Raw genomic sequence first — 21,268 nt, 5'->3', positions numbered from 1 at the left:
CACTTCCAATCTAGCTCTCTGCTAGTGGCCTGGGGAAAGTAGCAGAAGATAGCCTAAGTGTTTGGGTCCTTGCCACTCACATAGGGGACAGGAAGAAGCTCCTGGTTCTGTCTGTCTCAGCCCCAGACATTGCGGCCCTCTAGGAGTAAAACAGCGGATGGAAGATCGATCTCTCTGTCTTTCAGTGACTCTTGACTTTCAAGTAAATGAATAAATTTAAAAAAAAAAAAAAAGAGCTGTAATGCATTTCTTTCCTCTTTCAATCTTAGCTAGCCCTGTGACTTGCTCTGACCAACAGAAAGTAGTGTAAATGAAATAGTATTGCTTATAAGGCTAGGGTTTAATAAGCTTACACCTTCCAATTTTGTTCTTTTCAAACACTGCCCTCAAGAATCAGGTGTGAATAAGCCTGAGGAATCATACCACATACAGAGAGTTTAGCAACCCCCGTCCAAGGTGGGCCCATCTCCCTCCCAGCTGAACAAAGCAATAACCTGGAGCTAATGAAAGGCAGAGGAACTGTCCAGTCAACCCACAAAATCTTAAGTAACAACCTGCTGTTTTAAGCCACTAGGTTTTATGGCAGTCTATTATATAGCAACAGGTAAGTGAAACAATATAAGGTTCAGTAATACAAATTAAGATAGTCTCTATTTCATTACCTGAACACATTAACTTGTCTCAGCTAAAAATCTTCAAAATGTAACTGTAAGATTCTGATTGCAAAATGTTCAAATTAAAGGAAACATGAAATTAATGTTATCAGTACTAGCAAATCACTAATTGTATGCTCCCCTAAAGTGGAGTTCATCAAATGTAACATTTTTGTATAAAAAATTATATTAATGAGTACAACTTAGCTCATTAAATGGCACCATTTTCCATTACAAATAAAAATATAAATGAGATAGCTCCTTTACATTTAATTTTCACAATATTAAAACATCTTTCTAATATATGATTACCCTGCTTTCACCAGAGTATACTTAGATATGAATCAGGTTTTTCTTACTGATTTGATGTAATCATTGTAACCAATAATTATATTGAATTATTTATGTCAAGATAGCCACAGGAGCTATTGACATATGCAAGGTACTCCAACATTAAATAGTCTTTGCTACTCTATTTCTTTAAAACTTTTTATCAGACAGGCAGAGAATGACAGAGAGCTCCCATATGCTGTTTCACTTCCCAGATGCCCTCAACAGCTGGAGCTGGGTCAACCCAAAGCCAGGAGCCAAGAGCTAGGAACTCAGTCTGGGCTCCCTCATTAGGGGGAAGGTCCCAATTTCTTGAGCCATCACCTGCTGCCGCCCAGGGTGCTCAATAGCAGGAAGCTGCAATCAGGAGCAGAGCTAGGAACTCCGACACTCTGATATAGGATATGGCATCTTAACTGGTGTCATAACTCAAGGCCAAATATCCATTTCCACAACACTTGCTAAAAGTTTTACTTTTCTGTCTGCCAATTATCATTTGCTCCATATGAGAATATGTTTTAATGTACATACAGTGTTAAAAAACATACTTGTTAAAATTTTGGCTCAGTAAACTCAACAACCTTAGTAGTAAGAGAACCAAAATGCTTTTCTCTGAATAAATCATTTATTACAGAATACCATTTGTTGTTGCTCAAACTCACTTTCTTTTTATAGTTTAACTGAGGTACAGTTTACATATTATAAAATCTACCCATTATAAGTGAACAATAATTTTAGTAAATTTATAGAGCTCTGAAACCATTAAAACCCTAGTTGACTTCAGAACATTTTCATCATCCCTTCAACACTATCCAATTTCAGAACATTTCCATCATCCCCATGCCCATTTAGTTAGCCCCACTCTCACCCTCGGCTGTAACATGACTACTGGTTTGCTTTCTGTCTCACTAAACTTGCCCTGTCTATACATTTCCTATAAAACAGAATCACACAATACGTAGCTTTTTACAAATGCCTTCTTGCACACAGCCTGTTTTTGACTTTCATCCACATTGTATCACATAGCAGCAGTCTTTCGCTTTTAATTGCTTAACAGTATTAACACTAAATGTATATACTACATTTTGTTTATTTGTTTATCACAGGAATTTGAACTGTTTCAGTTTGGTGCTATTAGGAGTAATAAATACCACTGTAAACATATCTTGGGGTAGAAATTATTTGCATTTCTCTTGGGAAGATTCCCAGGAGTAAATCTAATTTCTCTTAAATTCTCAGATGTGACTCAAAGAGATAAGTAACAGGAAAAGTGACCTCTGGATAAGTGAAGAATCACTATAATCATGTATTATTCATATAGTCAACAAATATACAAGTATATTATATTGTCAGCCTCTGTGGGAGGAGTTAAAGTAAACTGGACTAAAACACTGATTCTGCCCTAAATGAACACCCATCTAGTGAGGGGCAGATGTAAACATGTACAGGAGACTTCCACATTTTTTTTAAATAAATATCCAGTTTTAAAAGCAGGTTATAGGGGCTAGCACTGTGGAATAGTGAGTAAAGCCACCTGCAGTGCCAGCATCTCACAATGGCGCCAGTTCAAGTTCTGGCTGTTTCACTTCCAATCCAGCTCCCTGCTACTGTACCTGGGAAAGCAGAGGAAGATGGCCCAAGTGGTTGGGCCCCTACACCCACATGGGAGACCTGAAGAGGCTCCTGGCTCCCAGCTGCAGCCATTGCGGCCATTTAGGAAGTGAACCAGCAGATGGAAAACATCTCTCTCTGCCTCTGCCTCTCTCTAACTCTGCAAAAAAAAAAGCAGATTATACTATAACTTCAAGGTGCCCTAAGTGAAAAATTCAAAGATAGTGAAAAATTGTAATAATAAATTCCCACATGTCAAGACAAAGGCCCTCATCAACTGGCAATAACATGAAATAGGTAAAAATAATACAACTACATAATAGTATGATGATGACCACAGTAAGAAAAGTCAGAACTTCTAAGAATGTTAAGAATGGTGAGCAAGTTAGGAAAGTTAAGAGTCTATAATTGAGATGGCACTCATGGATTATTTTTGATATATGAATACATGACAAAGGGAATGAAATCTGATGTTAACTTTCCTCAAGGCAAGCCTTGAGGAACAGGAACAAAGTTTATATTTAAGCCATTCTGGTTTCTCACTGGCTTTTTCAGCCATCTGTTGTTCTTGGAATATTTGGAAACAAGGTAGTATCAATGGGAGAATAATTTCCACTTAAAATCTCTAATACCCTAATTCCACTAATTCTTTGAATGCAGAGGGGCTTCATATATATTCATTCCACTATCCTTCTACTGTCACTCAGACTCTGGGAGGCAGGGGGGATGGCTCAAGTGACTGGGTCCCAACCATACACCTGGGACCTACAGATTCCAAGTCATCTCCGGTCTTTACCCCTAGCCCAGTCCTGGCCACTGCAGGTATTTGGGGAGTGAACCAGTGTATGGCAGCTCTATCTCTGTCTCTCAAACAAAAAAAAATTATTTACATATTTTTAATTTTTTTCCTAGTTATTCTTCCTGGTTTTAACTTCTATTCTCCTACACACTATTTCCAGCAATCAAAGTAATCAGTCATATCAGTTCATTCCTCTGTTACTGACTTCCAATGGCATCTCAACTCACTCACGGTAGTTAGAGGGGACTAGTGCTATGGCATAGAAGGTTAAGGTAATTAGCTAAAGTCCTTACTATGACTTAGAAAGCACTATATGATCTCTCTTGCAACCACTCTGATCTTATCTCTTACCACAGTCCCTCTCAATCACCTATTCCACTCATAATGGCCTTCTTTGTGTTCCTTGAACATGTCAGAGTTATACCCATTTTAGCATTTGGAGCTGCTATTTCTTCAGGATAGAACACTCCTCCCCCTCGCTCATGTCACTCCCTCATACATTCACATCTCTGCCCTAATGTCTCCTCAGTAAGGCCTTCCCTGGTCATTCTAAGAAAATTAGTATCTCCTCACTGCTCCAATTCATTTACCTTGTTTTGTTCTTCTTCCTAAAACTTTTTACCTGGTATTATATTTGTATTCATTTGCTGTTCATCTCCATCTAGTTAAACATACGCTCTATAAGAACAGAGACCACATCGGTTTGTTCACTGCTAGATTCCTCTCTCCCAGGAAAGTACTTGGTTCACAGAAGATAATAAACAAATATTTTAAATAAATGAATGATCAGTCTGTAAAGACACAATGGGAACATACCCATGCAGCACTTAACCCCATTTGAAAGAGTCAGGAAAAGCTTCTCTGACTACTGACTTCTAAATGAAGACTGAAAGACAAGTAGAAGTTGGCCTTGGAAAAGAATATGGAAGACAGAGGCTATTCCACATAGTGAAAGCAGCAAAGGAAAGGTCAAGAGGCAACAGACAGCATGGCAATTTGTGCCATACAAGTATATAATACCATTATATAATAAAACATTCCTTAAAATAAAAGACAATTAAATATAGTTTCTGCATATTCTACATTACACCCATAGTTGACAATTAGCTCTAACACAACATATCATTCTGTATTCTTGTGGCTGGCCTAAGACATTGACAAACACATTTAAAACATGGTGAGTACAAGGAATAATAATAAAAGAAACGAATTTTCACAACATTATAGCTTCTTTTACTATCTTTTATTTATGATCTTGTCAAATAAACCTTTGGTCTGCCAAGAAAGGTACTATTAAATGTGCCATAAAGAAACAGTAAGATATCATGCTAACTACTCAAAAGGCTAAAAGTGACTAAAGGCCTTAAAGAAGGGACAAAGAAACAAAAGATAAAGGTCAGCAGATGATTAGGTACTGATAATGCCCTTTGCTGCTATCAAGAGCATCATTATCACCACTGTAGCCAAAGGAAATGGCCATTAATTATTTGAAAAGTAGCCGAAAAACTATCATTAGTGGCACGATACAAACTCAAGAAACTTAAACAAAATGGAAAAATGATTTAAGATGCCTGAAATGCATATCCTTAGGGGCTATGCTATGAAACCCCAGTTTAATACTCATTGGCATGATTATTTCCAGAAAAGTATAAAGTATCCTTGAATTGAAGAGATTATGTCTTTAGTTTGGTATGACTAGAACAGATGGTACAAAATATTTACACAGTAATGTTTTAAAAGCACAGGTAGGATAGGAAAAAAAGATTTTTAAAATAAATGTGCTTTGGAATCATATGAAATAATGTTGATAATATGGAGAAAATGAAAAGAAATTCATTCTTCCATAAATTACATGAAAAATTTTAGGGGATTTTAAAACTCATGATAATTCGGTATGAAAGATTGAATAAATTAAAACCATTACACTAAAGACAAGAAAGAAATATATCCAAGATGAAGGCTATGCAGCAGGCTCATATATACTCTTCAGATTGAAATTACAAGACGGACAGCTAAGAGGAGAAAGTATTTCAGAAAAAAGAGAAAATGTAAATGAAAGTGCTATGTTATTAGGCTGGATAGTTTTAATACCAGAAAGGCACATAACTGTAATTCCAGAGAGTTACAGTTTAACAATGAAACACATCAAACCGTGAAATAATTTTAAGCAACGGATAAAATTTAGGAAGAATTCATTTCATTTTGATGGTAACAATATTATGTCTTAAAGTCCAAGATGTGAAAATAGAGTGAAGCAACACAAACCAATACTCAGTTTATCACTAGTTTTTAAGAATCAGCCAGCATATAATGCAATCTCAGAACACTGTATAAAAGTTAAAACTCTCTCTTTTACTAAGTTACTTTTAGTAATAATATCATTAATGAAATATATTTGTATAGCTTTACAAAAAAGTACTACTTTTCCTCAGCTAAAATTAACACAATAACTTTAAAAGGATATCAATAAGCGTGGGTCCTGACATAAATATAAGCCAGCATTTGAATACAAGTGACCACTGACAAAGTTAAAAGTCAATTAAGAAGGTTCATTCATTCATTAAACACTTATTTAGTGTCTCTAATATGTCAGTTACAAGGAATAAAATGGTGTTTGGAAACAGATTCTAATGCTATCTCTCTGAACCAACCTTATTATGTTATGATGATACTTTGAATTTCTTTACATATATCTGCAAGCTATTTCAAAAAACAGTATTTGTTTCACAGGACCTTGAATACTGTATTCCTTGAGAGAGGAGATAACAATACCTATAACATATTCCTCTTAATTTGAAAATATATAATTTATACAAATACATAGATATAATTTTCAAATGACAATGGTTTGAGTTCTATTCTGGAATCCCTGTATCACTCTTGTGGCTCTCTCCTCACCAAAAATGTCCTTATTCTTACAGACTCCATGGCCTAATTCAACATATATAGGATCATAATTTATATTTTCCCATTGATTAAGGAAACAAACCCAAAATATTATACTAAAATGTACAATTCCACAGGCAAATTCTATAAAAAACACTTTCGTGCCAGACAATTACATTGTTTCAAAAAACACAAACTAGCTTTTATATGTAAATATAGCAAAGGATGAAAGAGAAAAACGTTAAATTAAAAAAGTCTGGGCCGGCGCCGCGGCTCACTAGGCTAATCCTCTGCCTTGCGGCACTGGCACACCGGGTTCTAGTCCCAGTTGGGGCGCTGGATTCTGTCCCGGTTGCCCCTCTTCCAGGCCAGCTCTCTGCTGTGGTTAGGGAGTGCAGTGGAGGATGGCCCAAGTGCTTGGGCCCTGCACCCCATGGGAGACCAGGATAAGTACCTGGCTCCTGCCATTGGATCAGCGCAGTGCGCTGGCCGCAGTGCGCCGGCCGCGGCGGCCATTGGAGGGTGAACCAACGGCAAAGGAAGACCTTTCTCTCTGTCTCTCTCTCTCACTGTCCACTCTGCCTGTCAAAAAAAAAATTTTTTTTTAAAAAGTCTGGAAAAAATCAGTAAGAAAAGTTTTAACATACACTTGAACATGTACTTAAAATGCCTTTTAGAAAATCCTAGCGCAATAACATTTATCTATTAATAAAGAAAGAAAGGGATTTCTATTTTCTTCATCTGGGAAAATCATAAGATTCCACTCTATGTATTCTTAAGTGACCTAAGAGAAATAGGAGAAATAAATTACATTTGACATTTAGACTTTCAAAATAAAAGAAGATATCATATTATATATAAATCGGATGATTTCTCAGCTTTGAAATTCTTAAATAAGATCTACTAAAACACATAGCCTGACACTTGGTAGACATGCAGTAAGTGGCTGCAATAATCAAAAAACTGGTATGGCTTTTCTTCATTTTAAATTTTATTTAATCAGCCTGCTTTGAAGTATATGAGGATTTAGTTAAACATCAATACCCAGAAAGAAAAAAAAGTAACTGATTCCTTGGTCCCAGATTTTCCCCAAATTCAGAATTTTAAGTATAGAACTTTAAAACTGGTCGCAAAGGGGTCTGAACAACTTAGTAAAAATATCTCCAACCCTACTATTTTTCAACAATGTCGGACTTTGTTGTATAGCAGACAGGTATGTATTTATGGCTTCTAATGGGATTAAAAAGGAAGGGGTGAGGACAATCACTGAAGAAACAAAAAATTTTTTTAGGCTGCAAAGTAAGATTATCATTTTCATACTAATTCCAAAAATACACCTTATTGAATTTTCACCAGAAACCATCTCTCTCTCTATGATTGCCTTTTCTGAAATTGGGAACAAGTTGTATGACATGAATCAAAGTAGAAATATTGCTAACCTTGATCCTTAAGATAAAGTAAGCCGGCTATGTGGCACATGTGAGGGCTTGATATCAATACCATTTCCACAGTACACTTAAGTAGCTAGAAATCTACAACCTCCTATCAATCTCAAATGCTACTCATTTCCAGTCTTTAAATCTCCATTAACTATTTATCTACATTTTAAAAACCGTAAAGCTGAATTATTCACTTCTCATTCCCTCACCCAACTGGCTAAGAATCTCTCACCAAGATCTCAGCCAGTCCACATCAAAACTGAGATCATGAGGCTTCACAGATACCCAGGACATCAAATTGCAGCAGGTAAAAAACAAAGCAAAACAAAAATACCACAATACACACAATGGCCAGAATGGCCATAAGACAAAACTTAGGCTTTGTAAACAATCAGAATAAACGTATCTACAAGCAGTTGAAACATTTCAACAGCACTGTACAACTCATTATATATTTAAACGAAACTACCACTTGATTCAGCAATCCAGCTTCTAGGTATGTGTGTGTGTGTGTATAAACAAATATCCATGCCCCCCGCCCAGTAAAAAACTTAAGCATGCATCAACTCATAAATGGATAAATAAAATGTGGCATATCCACACAATGAAATATTGCTTGGCAACTTAAAAATGAAATACAGTATATGCTACAAGTTGGATATACTTTGGAAAACTTTATTCAATGTGACAAAAGCCTATCACAAAAGACCAAATACTATATGATTCCACTGAAATGAAACCTGCAGAATACAAACACAGAAAGAAAGCAGGTTAGTGTATGCCTAAGGCTGGTGCTTGACAAGACATCAGGAGTAGCTGCTAATGAGTGTAGTTTATTTATGAGGTGATAAAAATGTCCTAAAAATCGACTGGGGTGTTGAATGTATAATTGTGAATATACTAAAAACCACTGAACTGTACATGTCAGAGTGAATTGTATAAGAAATGAGTACCAATATAGCTGTTAACAAAAGTACCAGTTTTATGCTTCAAAATTTGAGAAGGAAAGTAAAATACAATACAAAACAAAAAGCAGCATTAAATATAAACAGTTTGTGAAGCATACCAACAACTGGTTAATTGGTCTTGACAAAAAAATTTACTGTTACAAAATAGTGAATGTATATATAATCTTGCTAATTTTCTAAGAAAAGAATTCATATTACGGACTATCTGAATGAAAATTTGCATACAAATACATATACAATAGAATTCAGGAAAGCTCATTTATGGAAAATGGGCTTACTTCACATTTTCCATGAACACTTTGAAGTTCCCTAGTACAAACTGAGGAGTTCACATCACAAAGAGAAGTATATATAAAATTAAAGTAACATAGACTGGGCCAGCATTGTGGCATAATGGGTTAAGCCCCTGCCTGCAATGCCAGCATCCCATATGGGGCACCAGTTGAGTCCCTGCTGTTGCACTTCTGGTCCAGCTCCCTGCTTATGTATCTGGAAAAGCAGTGGAAGATCGTCCAAGTCCTTGGGTCCCTGCACCCAGACAGGAGACATGATGGGTCTCCTGACTACTGGCTACAGTCTGGCCCAGTCTGGCTTTTATGGCCATTTGGGGAGTGAACCAGAGGAAGAAAGATTCTCTCCCTCTCTTTCTCTCTCTCTACAACTCTTCCAAATAAATAAAATAAATCTTAAAAAAAAAAAAAGCAAGATAGACTATCATAAAATCTTACACTTACAGTGAGTCTGTAATCACTCAAACAAGTTAGCCAAGTAATGTTAATAACTAAAAATAAGTTTCACACACACAGAGAAACAGTGTTCTTAAGAAATGCATGATCTGAATCACCCATTTTATAATCAGAAACTAATTGTGATGCCTTAATATACCATTATAAAACACAATCTTCTATAAAATAAAGCCTCTACTAACCTATTCTCCTAAAAACTGGAAACTTCAAAATAAAATTATTTAAAACAGACTAATTTTCCTTCCACATTAAAATGTTTTTAAGTAAAAGTGGTATCAACAAGCTAAATACAAATTTCCAATGAACATATGATTTCAGAAAACAAACAGATGACAATTTCTTTTAAATAGAATGTCACAAAAGCAGGGAAATCTACACAAGAGGAAATTCCTAGGCTAAATATGTGCATAAAGCAAGGATTATAACATGAGATATCAAAGAAAAAGTAAAAGGAGAAGATATGTAGAAAATCTCCAAGTCAACAAAATATATGAAAATGCCATAAGCTGAAAAGTCAGTCCCATTTTCTAAATTAGTTATTTATACAAGTTATTATAAGGAACTATCAAAGAATATATAAACATACTAGGAGTGCTCTGAATATGACTTTACTTCAAAACACCAAGAAAGAACTTTCCAGCATGAAAATAGAAATCCTAACACCATCATCTTGTTATATTACCTAATTTTCAGAAGTGATTTTGTCAACTATGAAAATACTACAGAAACAAACATATTTTACACTAAACACATCTAAATGCTAAAAATAATACAAGCTCCATGAAGACATTTAATGACTACAAAAGAATGTTAAGTTTATAACTATATGAACAAAACACACCAGGTATTCATACAAATATTTCGAACCGTGTATACGTATCTATTACCTTACTCCTGCTGCAATTCGAAAGGGAATAGATGTGTAAGAAATTAAGATCTTATTGTTTCTATAATAAAATGGCAATAAAGCTGAATCCCTTTTCCCAGTAACTAAGATAAAATCATCTCTAAGAGCTCTTAATCAATGTATATAATCTTTATACAAAATAGAAAGAATTAGATAAAGAGTTAGTTACTACAAGCACTATACTGACCACTCTTTTGCTTGCAGTTGGCTAAAACCAAGCAATAGAAAACTTTAGATGACTTACATTGTTGTTGCGGGTTTCTACAGCAGGGAATTTTCTGACTATGAATTTCACAGCAGATTCCAGGTTTTTGTCAATAAGGTAAGATGGTTTGGCCTTGGGATCTCCACATGCCTATAAAACAACAGTAATAAAAAAAGTGAAATTCATCCTTCTAAAATCAAGGAATAGCAAATCTGTAATCAGAAATTAGAAAGATATTCATTGTTTTTGGTGAGCAGGTGATAAAATGAATAGGCAAAGTGCAGGGATTGTCACAGCTGAGATATGCAATGGGAGACAGTACAGAGATGTTCTTCTACTGAAAAAAATGCATGGAAAGTTTCAAAGCAGTTAGCGCAGAACAGCAGTGAAGGAAAAAGCTCAAACCTAAAAAAAGGAAAAGAAAAAAATTCTTGGTTTGAGGTAGGATTGTATTCATCTGAAGCTAATAAAATATTAAAAATTAAATATTCAGTAGACTGGACATGTTTTTTTTCTAAGTGTTATAAAATAAAAGCTTATATCTAAATGTCTTTTCCAAAATGTTTTCCTCATTCACTTTAAACATTTTAATACAAGAGCCCTAGTTCAAATGAACTGGAAGCTGCTAAGATTGTCTTGATAATGCTAACGTGTGTTGCCTCTGAACATCTGAGTTACAACACGGTTTTCCATCATACCAGCAGCACTTTAAACAATGAATCTGCATCTGTTTTATATCTCATAAGCTCAGAACAAATGGAAATGTTTACACTTTGACCACATCAGCAGTACAGCATTTTCTGCAGTGAATTGTAAACCACTATACAATTATAGGGTGTTACTAGGAAGAACGTTTTACCTCGACTATTAGCAAGACAGAATATAATCTTGAATACTGTTCACTAATGGTTTCATTATGTGACATTTAATTAACTGCTTCCTAGTGAGCTTTATTTCTTAGGGAATTACTAAAATCCTAACATTCCTATTTAACTTTTTATTACATTTTTAAAAGAATATGTCTTTTAAAAAGTTATATCTGCCTTCCATGTATGAGAAAATACAGTACTGCAATTTAGTATTGTTTCATTATTTACTATGACTATGTTGTGGATTGCAGAAAGAGAAGTTATGAAACATGAAACTGATCTGAAAGCGGGCAAGCGGGCAGAGGGAAGGTGAAAAGCTTTGCAAACCTTCCAAACTTGTCCTTGCTGGGGAAGCATTGTAACAAAAAGAGAGAAAATTACGTGTAAACAATGATTGTCAAACTAATGCCATACTTTTTTTAGTAGAAAACTTATGCACTGCAGACTATGAATAACAAAACAAGTTAAAACTATATGGTGCTACAATTTTAAAGGTATTCTATGTAGCAAGTTTTAGAATACAATAGATTTATAATAATTTATACTAGTCACATATATTTAAATACTACTGTGTAAGTGTACAACCATGTCAGTCAGTACCTTGGTGCTCTTTCTAAACCAACATAAAGTAATTCTAAAAAGAAGGAAAATAAAGACTACATGCAGTTATAAAAACAGGAGCAATACCATCAGCAAAATTTTACATACCTTAAAAAGAAACGGTAGCCAAGAATAAAAATAAATCGTTATTGGAAGACTTTTGTACTTCAGCTAATATTAAAACTATTTTTTAAGTATCACCTAACTTCCTTTCAAGCAACAGTATAAAAATCAATGCAAACATTCCTATATTTTCTAAATGGAAATAGGAATGCAGTAAAAAAAATTCTAATATTAAGCATAATTAGATAAAACAAAATTAATTTTAAGAAATTTAGAACTTTGTAATCTTTAAATCAAATCAACAGAAGGGTACTATGTAAATTCCACTTCAATATTATCATATTAATATATATCTGACTTTTCCTCAGAGTACGCTATCACTTCTTTAAAATAATATCTCTTATAAATTAACCTTCCAATCTATTTTTTCCCAAAATACAATAAAATAACTAAAAACCACACAGCTAAGAGTTTTCCCAAACAGAAATTGCTACAGATTAACATTTTCTTATATCAATGGCACAATGAAAATCAAGTTTCATAAACATGCCTGAGGTAGTGCGGAATCCTAACATGATTCTAAATTCAGTTTTTTCACGATATTTACTGCCCTTCATATTTTAATTATTTTAAAATTCAGCTATCCATTCTAACAGTACTATTGACTATCAAATAATGCAAATATGAGTAACTTTACTCACTTCCCATGATCACAAATTGTACTGCATGAGAATTTAATCCACTAAAGAAATGTGTGTATATAGACACACACAGTTTTTCCTTCTTACAGTGAAAACAAAAGAATGGAATTTCATTTCAATGAAAAAAATAAAAGGTTATATAATCTGCTTTCCTTGGACTTGCTTTGCCTTTTTCCACACAGTGGTTTACAGTATAAACATACTATAGAGGAAGGCAGGATGTCATGAAGTCTAAAAACAGACTCTGGAATAAAACCAGCTGGATTTTGATCTTCACTAGCCATGGGACCTTGAATGTATTACATAACATCTCCTAGTCTAAGTTTCTTCATCTGTCAAATGGGGAAAATTAATACTTACCTCATTATGAGGATTTGAAGAGGGATAATCCAAGTAAAGCATTTAGCAAAATGACTGGCACATAAGTGCTCCAAAGATGTTAGCTGTTGTTAATTACAGCTACAATAATGTTGATAATAATAATCATCCAAGTAAAAGTCTAATATAAATAGTAATCATAGCAATAATCACCTTTATCATAATATTCAGAACTAGCAATTTAGTGTTAAGTTCCTTTCATGACTACAATTCCCCCTCTCGATCAGATATTCCCCTTATTCATGCTAAGTCTAAATGCTTGTTGTACCTAGAGAAAGAGTTTACCCTAATAGTTAAGAGAATGAGTTTTAAGATGGGCAGTCCATGTTCAAATCCTAGCTCCAGCACTTCCAGCTGGGTAACCAAGAGCAATGATTTTTACCTCTTTGCCTCAGTTTCATGTATTAAACAGAAGATAATAGTTATAATATATCCTAAAAGGTTTGTGTGCTTACTACTTGAACATGTTTATCTAGAATTTTTGTAAGAATATTTCGCATATCATGAGTACTCAAAAAATACCAACTAAAAAATACAAGGTTTGCAGATGCTACACAAAGTATTGGACCTCATTTTATATTTTCTAAGATCAACGTACTTGATTTGTTTACTTAATATCAACAGAGATATCTGTATAAGGCAAAAAAGACAAAATACTAAGGCAAAAAAGAAAAAGTACAAGAAAAACTAAATTATGAGGTGACTAAAAGTTATCATCTGGGTAAAACACGACCCAGTTAAGAAAGTTCTACCATTACACTAAAGCAGTACAGGAAAATTTCAACTAACAAAAAGGGTCAGTTTATAAAGATAAATCTCTCTCACTGCAACAAAAATTTCATTTTTAGGACAAAGAAATCATACAAACTTGAATTTCAGGATATAGGCAGCTATTGGTACACACAGAGCTGCATTTTATCCAAAAACAGCTATAGTATTTCAAAAAATTAATCTTTTACTCTTAAAATTATCACCCATTCAGGAAACCAATTTTAAAAACAATATATACTACTATACTTAGCCATCATTACATTTTTTAGACTAATAACATTTCAAAAAGGCTTATCACAAAGACAGAATCAAAAATGTTTAACAAGTTACCAATTATGTTAAATTTTTAAACTTTTTAAGGAGAATTTTAAATATTTTAAATTTAAATTTTGAAATTTTAAATGCTTATCATTAAAATTCTAACCTCTTCTATCTGCTCTCTACCCCCTAACAAAAAGATGACTCGTGTAAAATTGTATGTAAAACCCAAAATTTCATAGTCCCACCAAAAAAAATTTTCCACAAGACATTTCACGAGAAAGAAACTATATATTTGTGAACCACAGAATTTCAAAGAGAAAAGCTCCCCCCAATACTTTGTTCTACTTTATCCTAATTCAGAATGTTTTCATGACATAAAAAAAAACTATAATTTCACATTCCAAAAAGATCTAAAATGAATTTTAAATATTTAGATACACAGATTTCTAGTTCTCAAAATTGGAAATATATATTCTCTTTGAATATTCTAATATAATCTTCAAATTAAAAAAAAAAAAGGTTACTGGCTAGGTGTTGTGACTCAGCAGGTAAAGCCCCTGCCTGGGATGCTGGAATCCCATAGTGGTGGCAGTTGAGTCCCTACCTGCTCCACTTCTGATTTGGCTCACTGGTGATGGACTGGGAAAACCGAAAGATGGCAAGGTGTTTAGGTCCCTGCCACCCATGTGGGAGACGCTGATGAAGGTCCTGGCTCCTAGCTTCAGCCTGGCCCAATCAGCCCTCGCTGTTGCAGACATCTGAGGAGCGAACCAGAGGATAGATCTTTCCGTCTCTCTCTTTCTCTCTCTAATCTGACTTTTGAATAAATAAATCTTAAAAAGCAAAAAAAAAGTTAGGAATATTTAATGTGGCAGGTAAAATTATAGTAATGTTAAAGGAAATATTTAAATATAAAAATTAAGAACCCTGTCTCTTAATCAAGTAGATCACAGTTTGTATGCTTTTAGTCAAGGTGCTTAACCTCTGAGCCTTGGTTACGTAATCCATAAACTGAGAACACATTATTACTACTTGCTTCATAGGCAGACTGTTAAAAATTTTTAAAAGACAAAATACAGTACATATAAACAGCTTATCTGGATACCCGGTATGTAGGTTCTGGGGCTGGGGCTGTGGCACAGTGGGTTAAGCCATTGCGTGCAGAACCAGCATACTATATGGGTGCTAGTGCAAGTCCTGCCTGCTGTACTTCAATCCAACTCTGATAATGCACTTTGGAAAGTAGAGGAAGATGGCCCAAGTACTTGGGCCCCTGCACCCATGTGGGAGATCCAGATGGAACTCCTGGCTCCTGGCTTCAGCCTGGCCCAGCCCTGGCAGTCACTGCCATTTGGGGAGTGAGCCAGTGGATGAAAACACACACATGTGCTCTTTCAAATTAAAAAAAATTATAAATAATTATCTTCTCTTTTTAAAGATCAAACTTTCCAATGCATATGTCTATCTACAAAGAGCTTCTAATTATCAAAATAACATTTTCCATAAAATCAATTCCAGATCCTGTTAAGTGCCAATTCAGTATCTTCAAATTATTTTCTCACAAAACACAAACCTAATGTTATTACCAAATATAAAAGACAAAGATGTCTCAGAAAACCACAAAATTTTTATTTAGGTCACAAAATAAACCTCTGACTAGAAACATAAAGACTATGTTTTATACAACTTTAAAACAAATCTCTTTTTAAAAAAAAAATTTATGTATTTATTTATTTGATAGGCAGAGTTACAGATTGGGGGAGAGCGACACACACAATAGAGTGAAAGTGAGAGAGAGAGAGCGAGAGAGTGTGAGAGCGAGAGAGTGAGAGAGAGCCAGAGCGAGAAGCTTTCACTTCATTCACTCCCCAAATGCCCCCAACAATAGGGCTGGGCCTGGCAAAAGCCTGGAGCCTGCAATTCCATCCTGGTCTCCCACATGATTGGCAGGGGCCCAAGCACCTGGGTCATCTGCTACTGCTTTCCCAGGCACACTAGCAGTGAGCTGGATAAGAAGTGACACGAAACGGTGCTCATAAGGGATGCTGCTGTCACAAGCAGTTGCTTAACCCACTAACAATGTTGGCCCCAATTTTCTTTTTATTATTATAAAATAATTTATCCCCAATACTATTTGTCATTCTGTTTTTGTAAAACAAATCTTTCTGCCATCCCACTACTAAACCCCCTTCCTGAGTTCTTTCCAAAAACTGTGTACATTATATAGTACAGCTTAACTTTACAGGGTTAATGATACAAAATTTTTCAAGAACTTTCTATTTGATGCTAAAAATACAACAAATATAGATTTTTTAAAAATCCAGGGCCAGAAATAAAGCCAGCGCCTTCAGTGACAGCATCCCATATAGGCACCGTATGTTACAGAGGCTGCTCCACTTTCAATCCAGCTCCCTACTATTGGCCTGAAAAAAGCAACGGAGGATGGCAAAAGTGTTTTGGTACCTGCCACCTACGTGAGAGACCTGGATGAAGCTCCTGTCTCCTGCCTGGCCCATGTTTGGCTACTGCAACCATGGGAAGTGAACCAGCGGATGGAAGATCTCGCTCTCACTTTCAAATAAACAAATGTTAAAAAAAAAAAACTCCTTTATTATTAAGCAACAATAAAGAAAAAACAAAACAATGAATACACAAAAAAGGTAAGGAATAAGAATATTTACTATATTCAGTAGGCAATTTAGTAAATGAAACACCTGTGCTCTAGAAATTAAACCAACACTTAGAAAAGAAGGCTCGGTGCTGGCGCTATGGCCTAGTGGGTAAAGCCGCTGCCTGCAGTGCTGGCATCCCATATGGACACAGGTTCAAGCCCAGTTGCTCCACTTCCAATCTAGCTCCCTGCTATGGCCTGGGAAAGCAGTGCAAGATGACTCAAGTGCTTGGGCCCATGCATCCTCATGGGATACCCAGAGGAAGCTCCTGGCTCCTGGCTTCAGATCGGTGCAGTACCAGCCATTGCAGCCAACTGGGGAGTGAACCAACTGATGGAAGACCTCTTTCTCTCTCTGCCTCTCCTTCTCTCTGTGTAACTCTTTCAAATAAATAAATAAATCTTAAAAGAAAAAAACAAAGAAAGAAAGAAAAGAAGCCTCAAAGAAATTGAGTATCTTGCTCAAGATGTTAACAAATATAGCGGAGGGCAAGTGTAGATTAAACTGCCCCTCCAGACATCCACATCCTATATCATAGTATCCATGCTACTCTGAATCTAAGCTACTCTGCTTCTGATCCAGCTCTCTACTACTGCACCCAAGAAGGAGCAGATCATGGCTCAAGTATTTGAGTGAGTTGCTGCCACCCATCTGGGACACTCTGATGAAGTTCATGGCTCCTGGATTCAGCCTGACCCAGACTTGGCTGTTGTGGCCATTTGGGGAGTGAACCAGTGAACAGATATCTCTCTGTCTAAATCTTTCTGCCTTTCTTTTTCTTTCTCTTTTTTTTTTTTTTTTTTTTTGACAGGCAGAGTGGACAGTGAGAGAGAGAGACAGAGAGAAAGGTCTTCCTTTTGCCGTTGGTTCACCCTCCAATGGCCGCCACGGCCGGCGCGCAGCGGCCGGCGCACCGCGCTGATCAGATGGCAGGAGCCAGGTACTTATCCTGGTCTCCCATGGGGTGCAGGGCCCAAGTACTTGGGCCATCCTCCACTGCACTCCCTGGCCACAGCAGAGAGCTGGCCTGGAAGAGGGGCAACCGGGACAGAATCCGGTGCCCCAACCGGGACTAGAACCCGGTGTGCTGGCGCCGCAAGGCAGAGGATTAGCCTAGTGAGCCACTGCGCCGGCTAAATCTTTCTGCCTTTCAAAAAAATAAATCATTAAAAAAAAAAAAAAAAACCTACTAACTGGCAGGACCAAAGATAAATTCATATCTAATTCCAAAATACTAGAAAAGGTTATTTAAAAACATATGCTCCACAAGAATAATGTATAAAAACAAGCTCCATTCTTTCTATATCTCACTGCTCAAAACCTTCATGGAGGCCAGCGCTGCGGCTCACTAGGCTAATCCTCTGCCTATGGCACCGGTACTCCGGGTTCTAGTCCCGGTAGGAGTATCGGTTCTGTCCCGGTTGCTCCTCTTCCAGGCCAGCTCTCTGCTGTGGCCCGGGAAGGCAGTGGAGGATGGCCCAAGTGCTTGGGCTCCTGCACCTGCATGGGAGACCAGGAGGAAGCACCTGGCTCCTGGCTTCGGTTCAGCGCAGCGCGCCAGCAGTAGCGGCCATTTTGGGGGTGAAGCAACCGAAGACCTTTCTCTCTGTCTCTCTCTCTCTCTCTCTCACTGTCTAACTCTGCCTGTTTAAAAAAAAAAAAAAAAAAAAAAAAAAAAACTTCATGTTCATGGAGTAACTAATATTCAGGTAAAAATCTAATCAGTTTAATTAGTTTTCTTTTTAATTCTAAACTATCTCAGCAATAAGACATAGCCCTTTGCCAAAATACTGAAGAACACAATTATTTATTTAATAAAATTAATTGAAAAAAAAATCAACAAAATATAAGGGGTCAATGTGAGAATGCTATTTGTAATGGCACAGAAAAGAAACCAGGCCCATCTGATTCATATTAGGGCAGACAAGCAAAATACAAAATGTGGCCAATTTATGCTAAACAGAGAAACTTAACTTTGACTAAGCAACAAGGAAACACCATAGTTTGTAAAGCAGGTTTTGCAAAATTAATGGTGTAGAAGGACTAAGACCTCCAGAATTTTCACTAGGCTGAAATTATTGTCTACAAAAAGAATAGTTATCACCAGAAATTACAGACTGTAAAAATTTTCTATCATTTTTCTAATTTTTAAATAATGAAATAATACAATATAGTGTGAAAGGTATTAATAAGTATGAGAAACCTACAAAGAGCAAAAGAAGCCTCCAATTCTAGTATCAATGGTTAAGTTCAATTCATTTTTTCCCCTATATATTATCTGTATTTTGACCAACCAATGTGCTTTAAATTTAGCACTTCCCCTTGAGCTTGGGTAGCTGTGAAAAAAAAAAGAAAGAAATCAATCCACTGCTAATGTTTAGATTAAAAGACTTGATAGGATGGGGCCGGCACTGTGGCGTAGTAGGTCAAGCCTCTTCCACCAGTGGTGCCAGCATCCCATATGGATGCCAGTTCAAGTCCCAGCTGCTCCACTTCCAATCCATCTCCCTGCTAGTGGCCTGGGAAAGCAGTGGAAGATGGCCCAAGTGCTTGGGCCCCTGCACCTATGTGAGAGACCAGGAAGAAGCTCCTGGCTTCAGATCAGCCCAGCTGAGGCTATTGCAGCCATCTGGGGTGTGAACCAGAGCATGGAATACCCTTTTCTCCCTCTCTCTGATTGTAACTCTGCCTCTCAAATAAACAAATAAATCTTTAAAAAAGAAAACAAAAAAAGAGGCTTGATAGGAGACTACACTAAAATCATTGGAAAAGCTTTCAAATTATTACAATTTCATTAACAACTTCTTAACTAATTCCAATAAAAGCAGAGCTAAAGAAATTATGGTTATTGTTCTGCAGGCAAAAGTTATGGGGAAACCATGAACTCAGAAAAACTTCGCTCTCAGTTCTTTTCCTGAAATGCCCGCCTGCTCTGCCAGGTGTACTTTCTTCATTAAACATGGCTAACAGGCTTACTGCTAGGAGAAAAAAAATAAATGCAGCCTAGAAAGGTTAAATAATTTTTTTAAAGCTAAAAGAAAAAAAAATAGTATTAAACCTTTACCTAGAATCTAGGTCTTTCAACCTACAGACTATCCTACAAGTATGGAGAACGTTTAGAAGATACAAGTATAGAAAAGTTTAGAGGAACAATGCATGTAAGAACATTACCAGGGTATTTAATAATCATATATTTTATATCTTTATATACGTTAGCAAACAAAAATTCTGGGCTCTGAAACACTGACTGGCTCTGAAACACAGACTGGCTAGTCCTTGTCAACACCTGACTAAAGCTTTCTTTGTACTTCAAAACCAAGCACAAACATAACTACCTCGCTTTCCCATCTCTCTCACATTGGAATTTTTAACTCTCTTCTCAAGATGCCCGTACTCCTACTTATCCACTACATTTTAGTTATCTATACACCTTTCACCCCTACTAAGATTCAAAACACTTAGCACTAGAGTTTTTTTTTTGTTTGTTTGTTTGTTTGTTTGTTTGTTTTTGACAGGCAGAGTGGACAGTGAGAGAGAGAGACAGAGAGAAAGGCCTTCCTTTTCCATTGGTTCACCCCTCAATGGCCGCTGTGGCCAGCACACTGCGGCCTGCCCACCACGCTGATCCGAAGCCAGGAGCCAGGTGCGTCTCCTGGTCTCCAATGCAGGTGGAGGGCCCAAGCACTTGGGCCATCCTCCACTGCACTCCCTGGCCACAGCAGAGAGCTGGCCTGGAAGAGGGGCAACCGGGACAGGATCCAGCGCCCCGACCGGGACTAGAACCCGGTGTGCTGGCACCGCAAGGCAGAGGATTAGCCTAGTGAGCCGCGGCTCCGGCCTAGAGTCTTCATCTTAATCTACCTGTTTACCTAATGCTAAGGAACACATTTAACAAATGTGTTAATAAATAATAAATAGGAAATCCTCAATATTTGAGACTAAGCAGAACAGCTCATATGATTTTTAAAACAGTTTTAAAGATGCAGTTTAATTAGTCAGGTATCTAAAATCAACTATGCAATAAGAAAGTATTTTCCAGTATATGTTATTTTTCTTAAAACAACAGAGTCCCTTGATAATGAAACATGCACAGCACTACTACTATAGTTTGGACCTGATATGGCTTCCCAAACTTATGCAGATGTCCAACCCCCAAAGTCTAATTTTTATTTAATGGATTAATTAATTTTTTTCTTTTTCTGTAAAATAGGTACCTATATCACAGAGCTAAGAACTATTAAGAGGCCAGCACTGTGGAGCAGCAGGTAAAGCCACAACCTGCAATGCTGGTATCAAATATGGGTATCAATTCAAGTACCCTCTGCTCCACTTCCAATCCAGCTCCCTGCAAATGGCTTGGGAAAAACAGCATAAGGTGGCCCAAGCACTTGGGCCCTTGCCACCCATGT

General features: G+C 36.5%; 1 protein-coding gene across 4 annotated transcripts in view; it reads right to left on the bottom strand.

Moving 5' to 3' along the window:
• The window catches only part of NCKAP1 (NCK associated protein 1), a 116,229-nt gene that overhangs the window by 89,180 nt on the left and 5,781 nt on the right, over positions 1–21,268 (bottom strand). For 2 of the 4 annotated variants that reach the window (XM_008258817.5, XM_051848378.3), the window contains exons 2-3: positions 11,741–11,758; positions 10,584–10,694 (exon numbers count right to left, since the gene is read on the bottom strand). In XM_008258817.5, the coding sequence (XP_008257039.1) occupies positions 10,584–10,694; positions 11,741–11,758 (129 nt within the window). The remainder of the gene's footprint in view (positions 1–10,583; positions 10,695–11,740; positions 11,759–21,268) is intronic. The other 2 variants (XM_002712325.6, XM_051848379.3) reach the window with 1 other exon arrangement.

This window comes from Oryctolagus cuniculus, chromosome 3, assembly GCF_051225735.1.
Source record: "Oryctolagus cuniculus isolate XC-2025 breed Fujian yellow rabbit chromosome 3, ASM5122573v1, whole genome shotgun sequence".
Classification (NCBI taxonomy): Eukaryota; Metazoa; Chordata; class Mammalia; order Lagomorpha; family Leporidae; genus Oryctolagus; species Oryctolagus cuniculus.
This window is presented reverse-complemented; position numbering and strand designations above follow the sequence as displayed.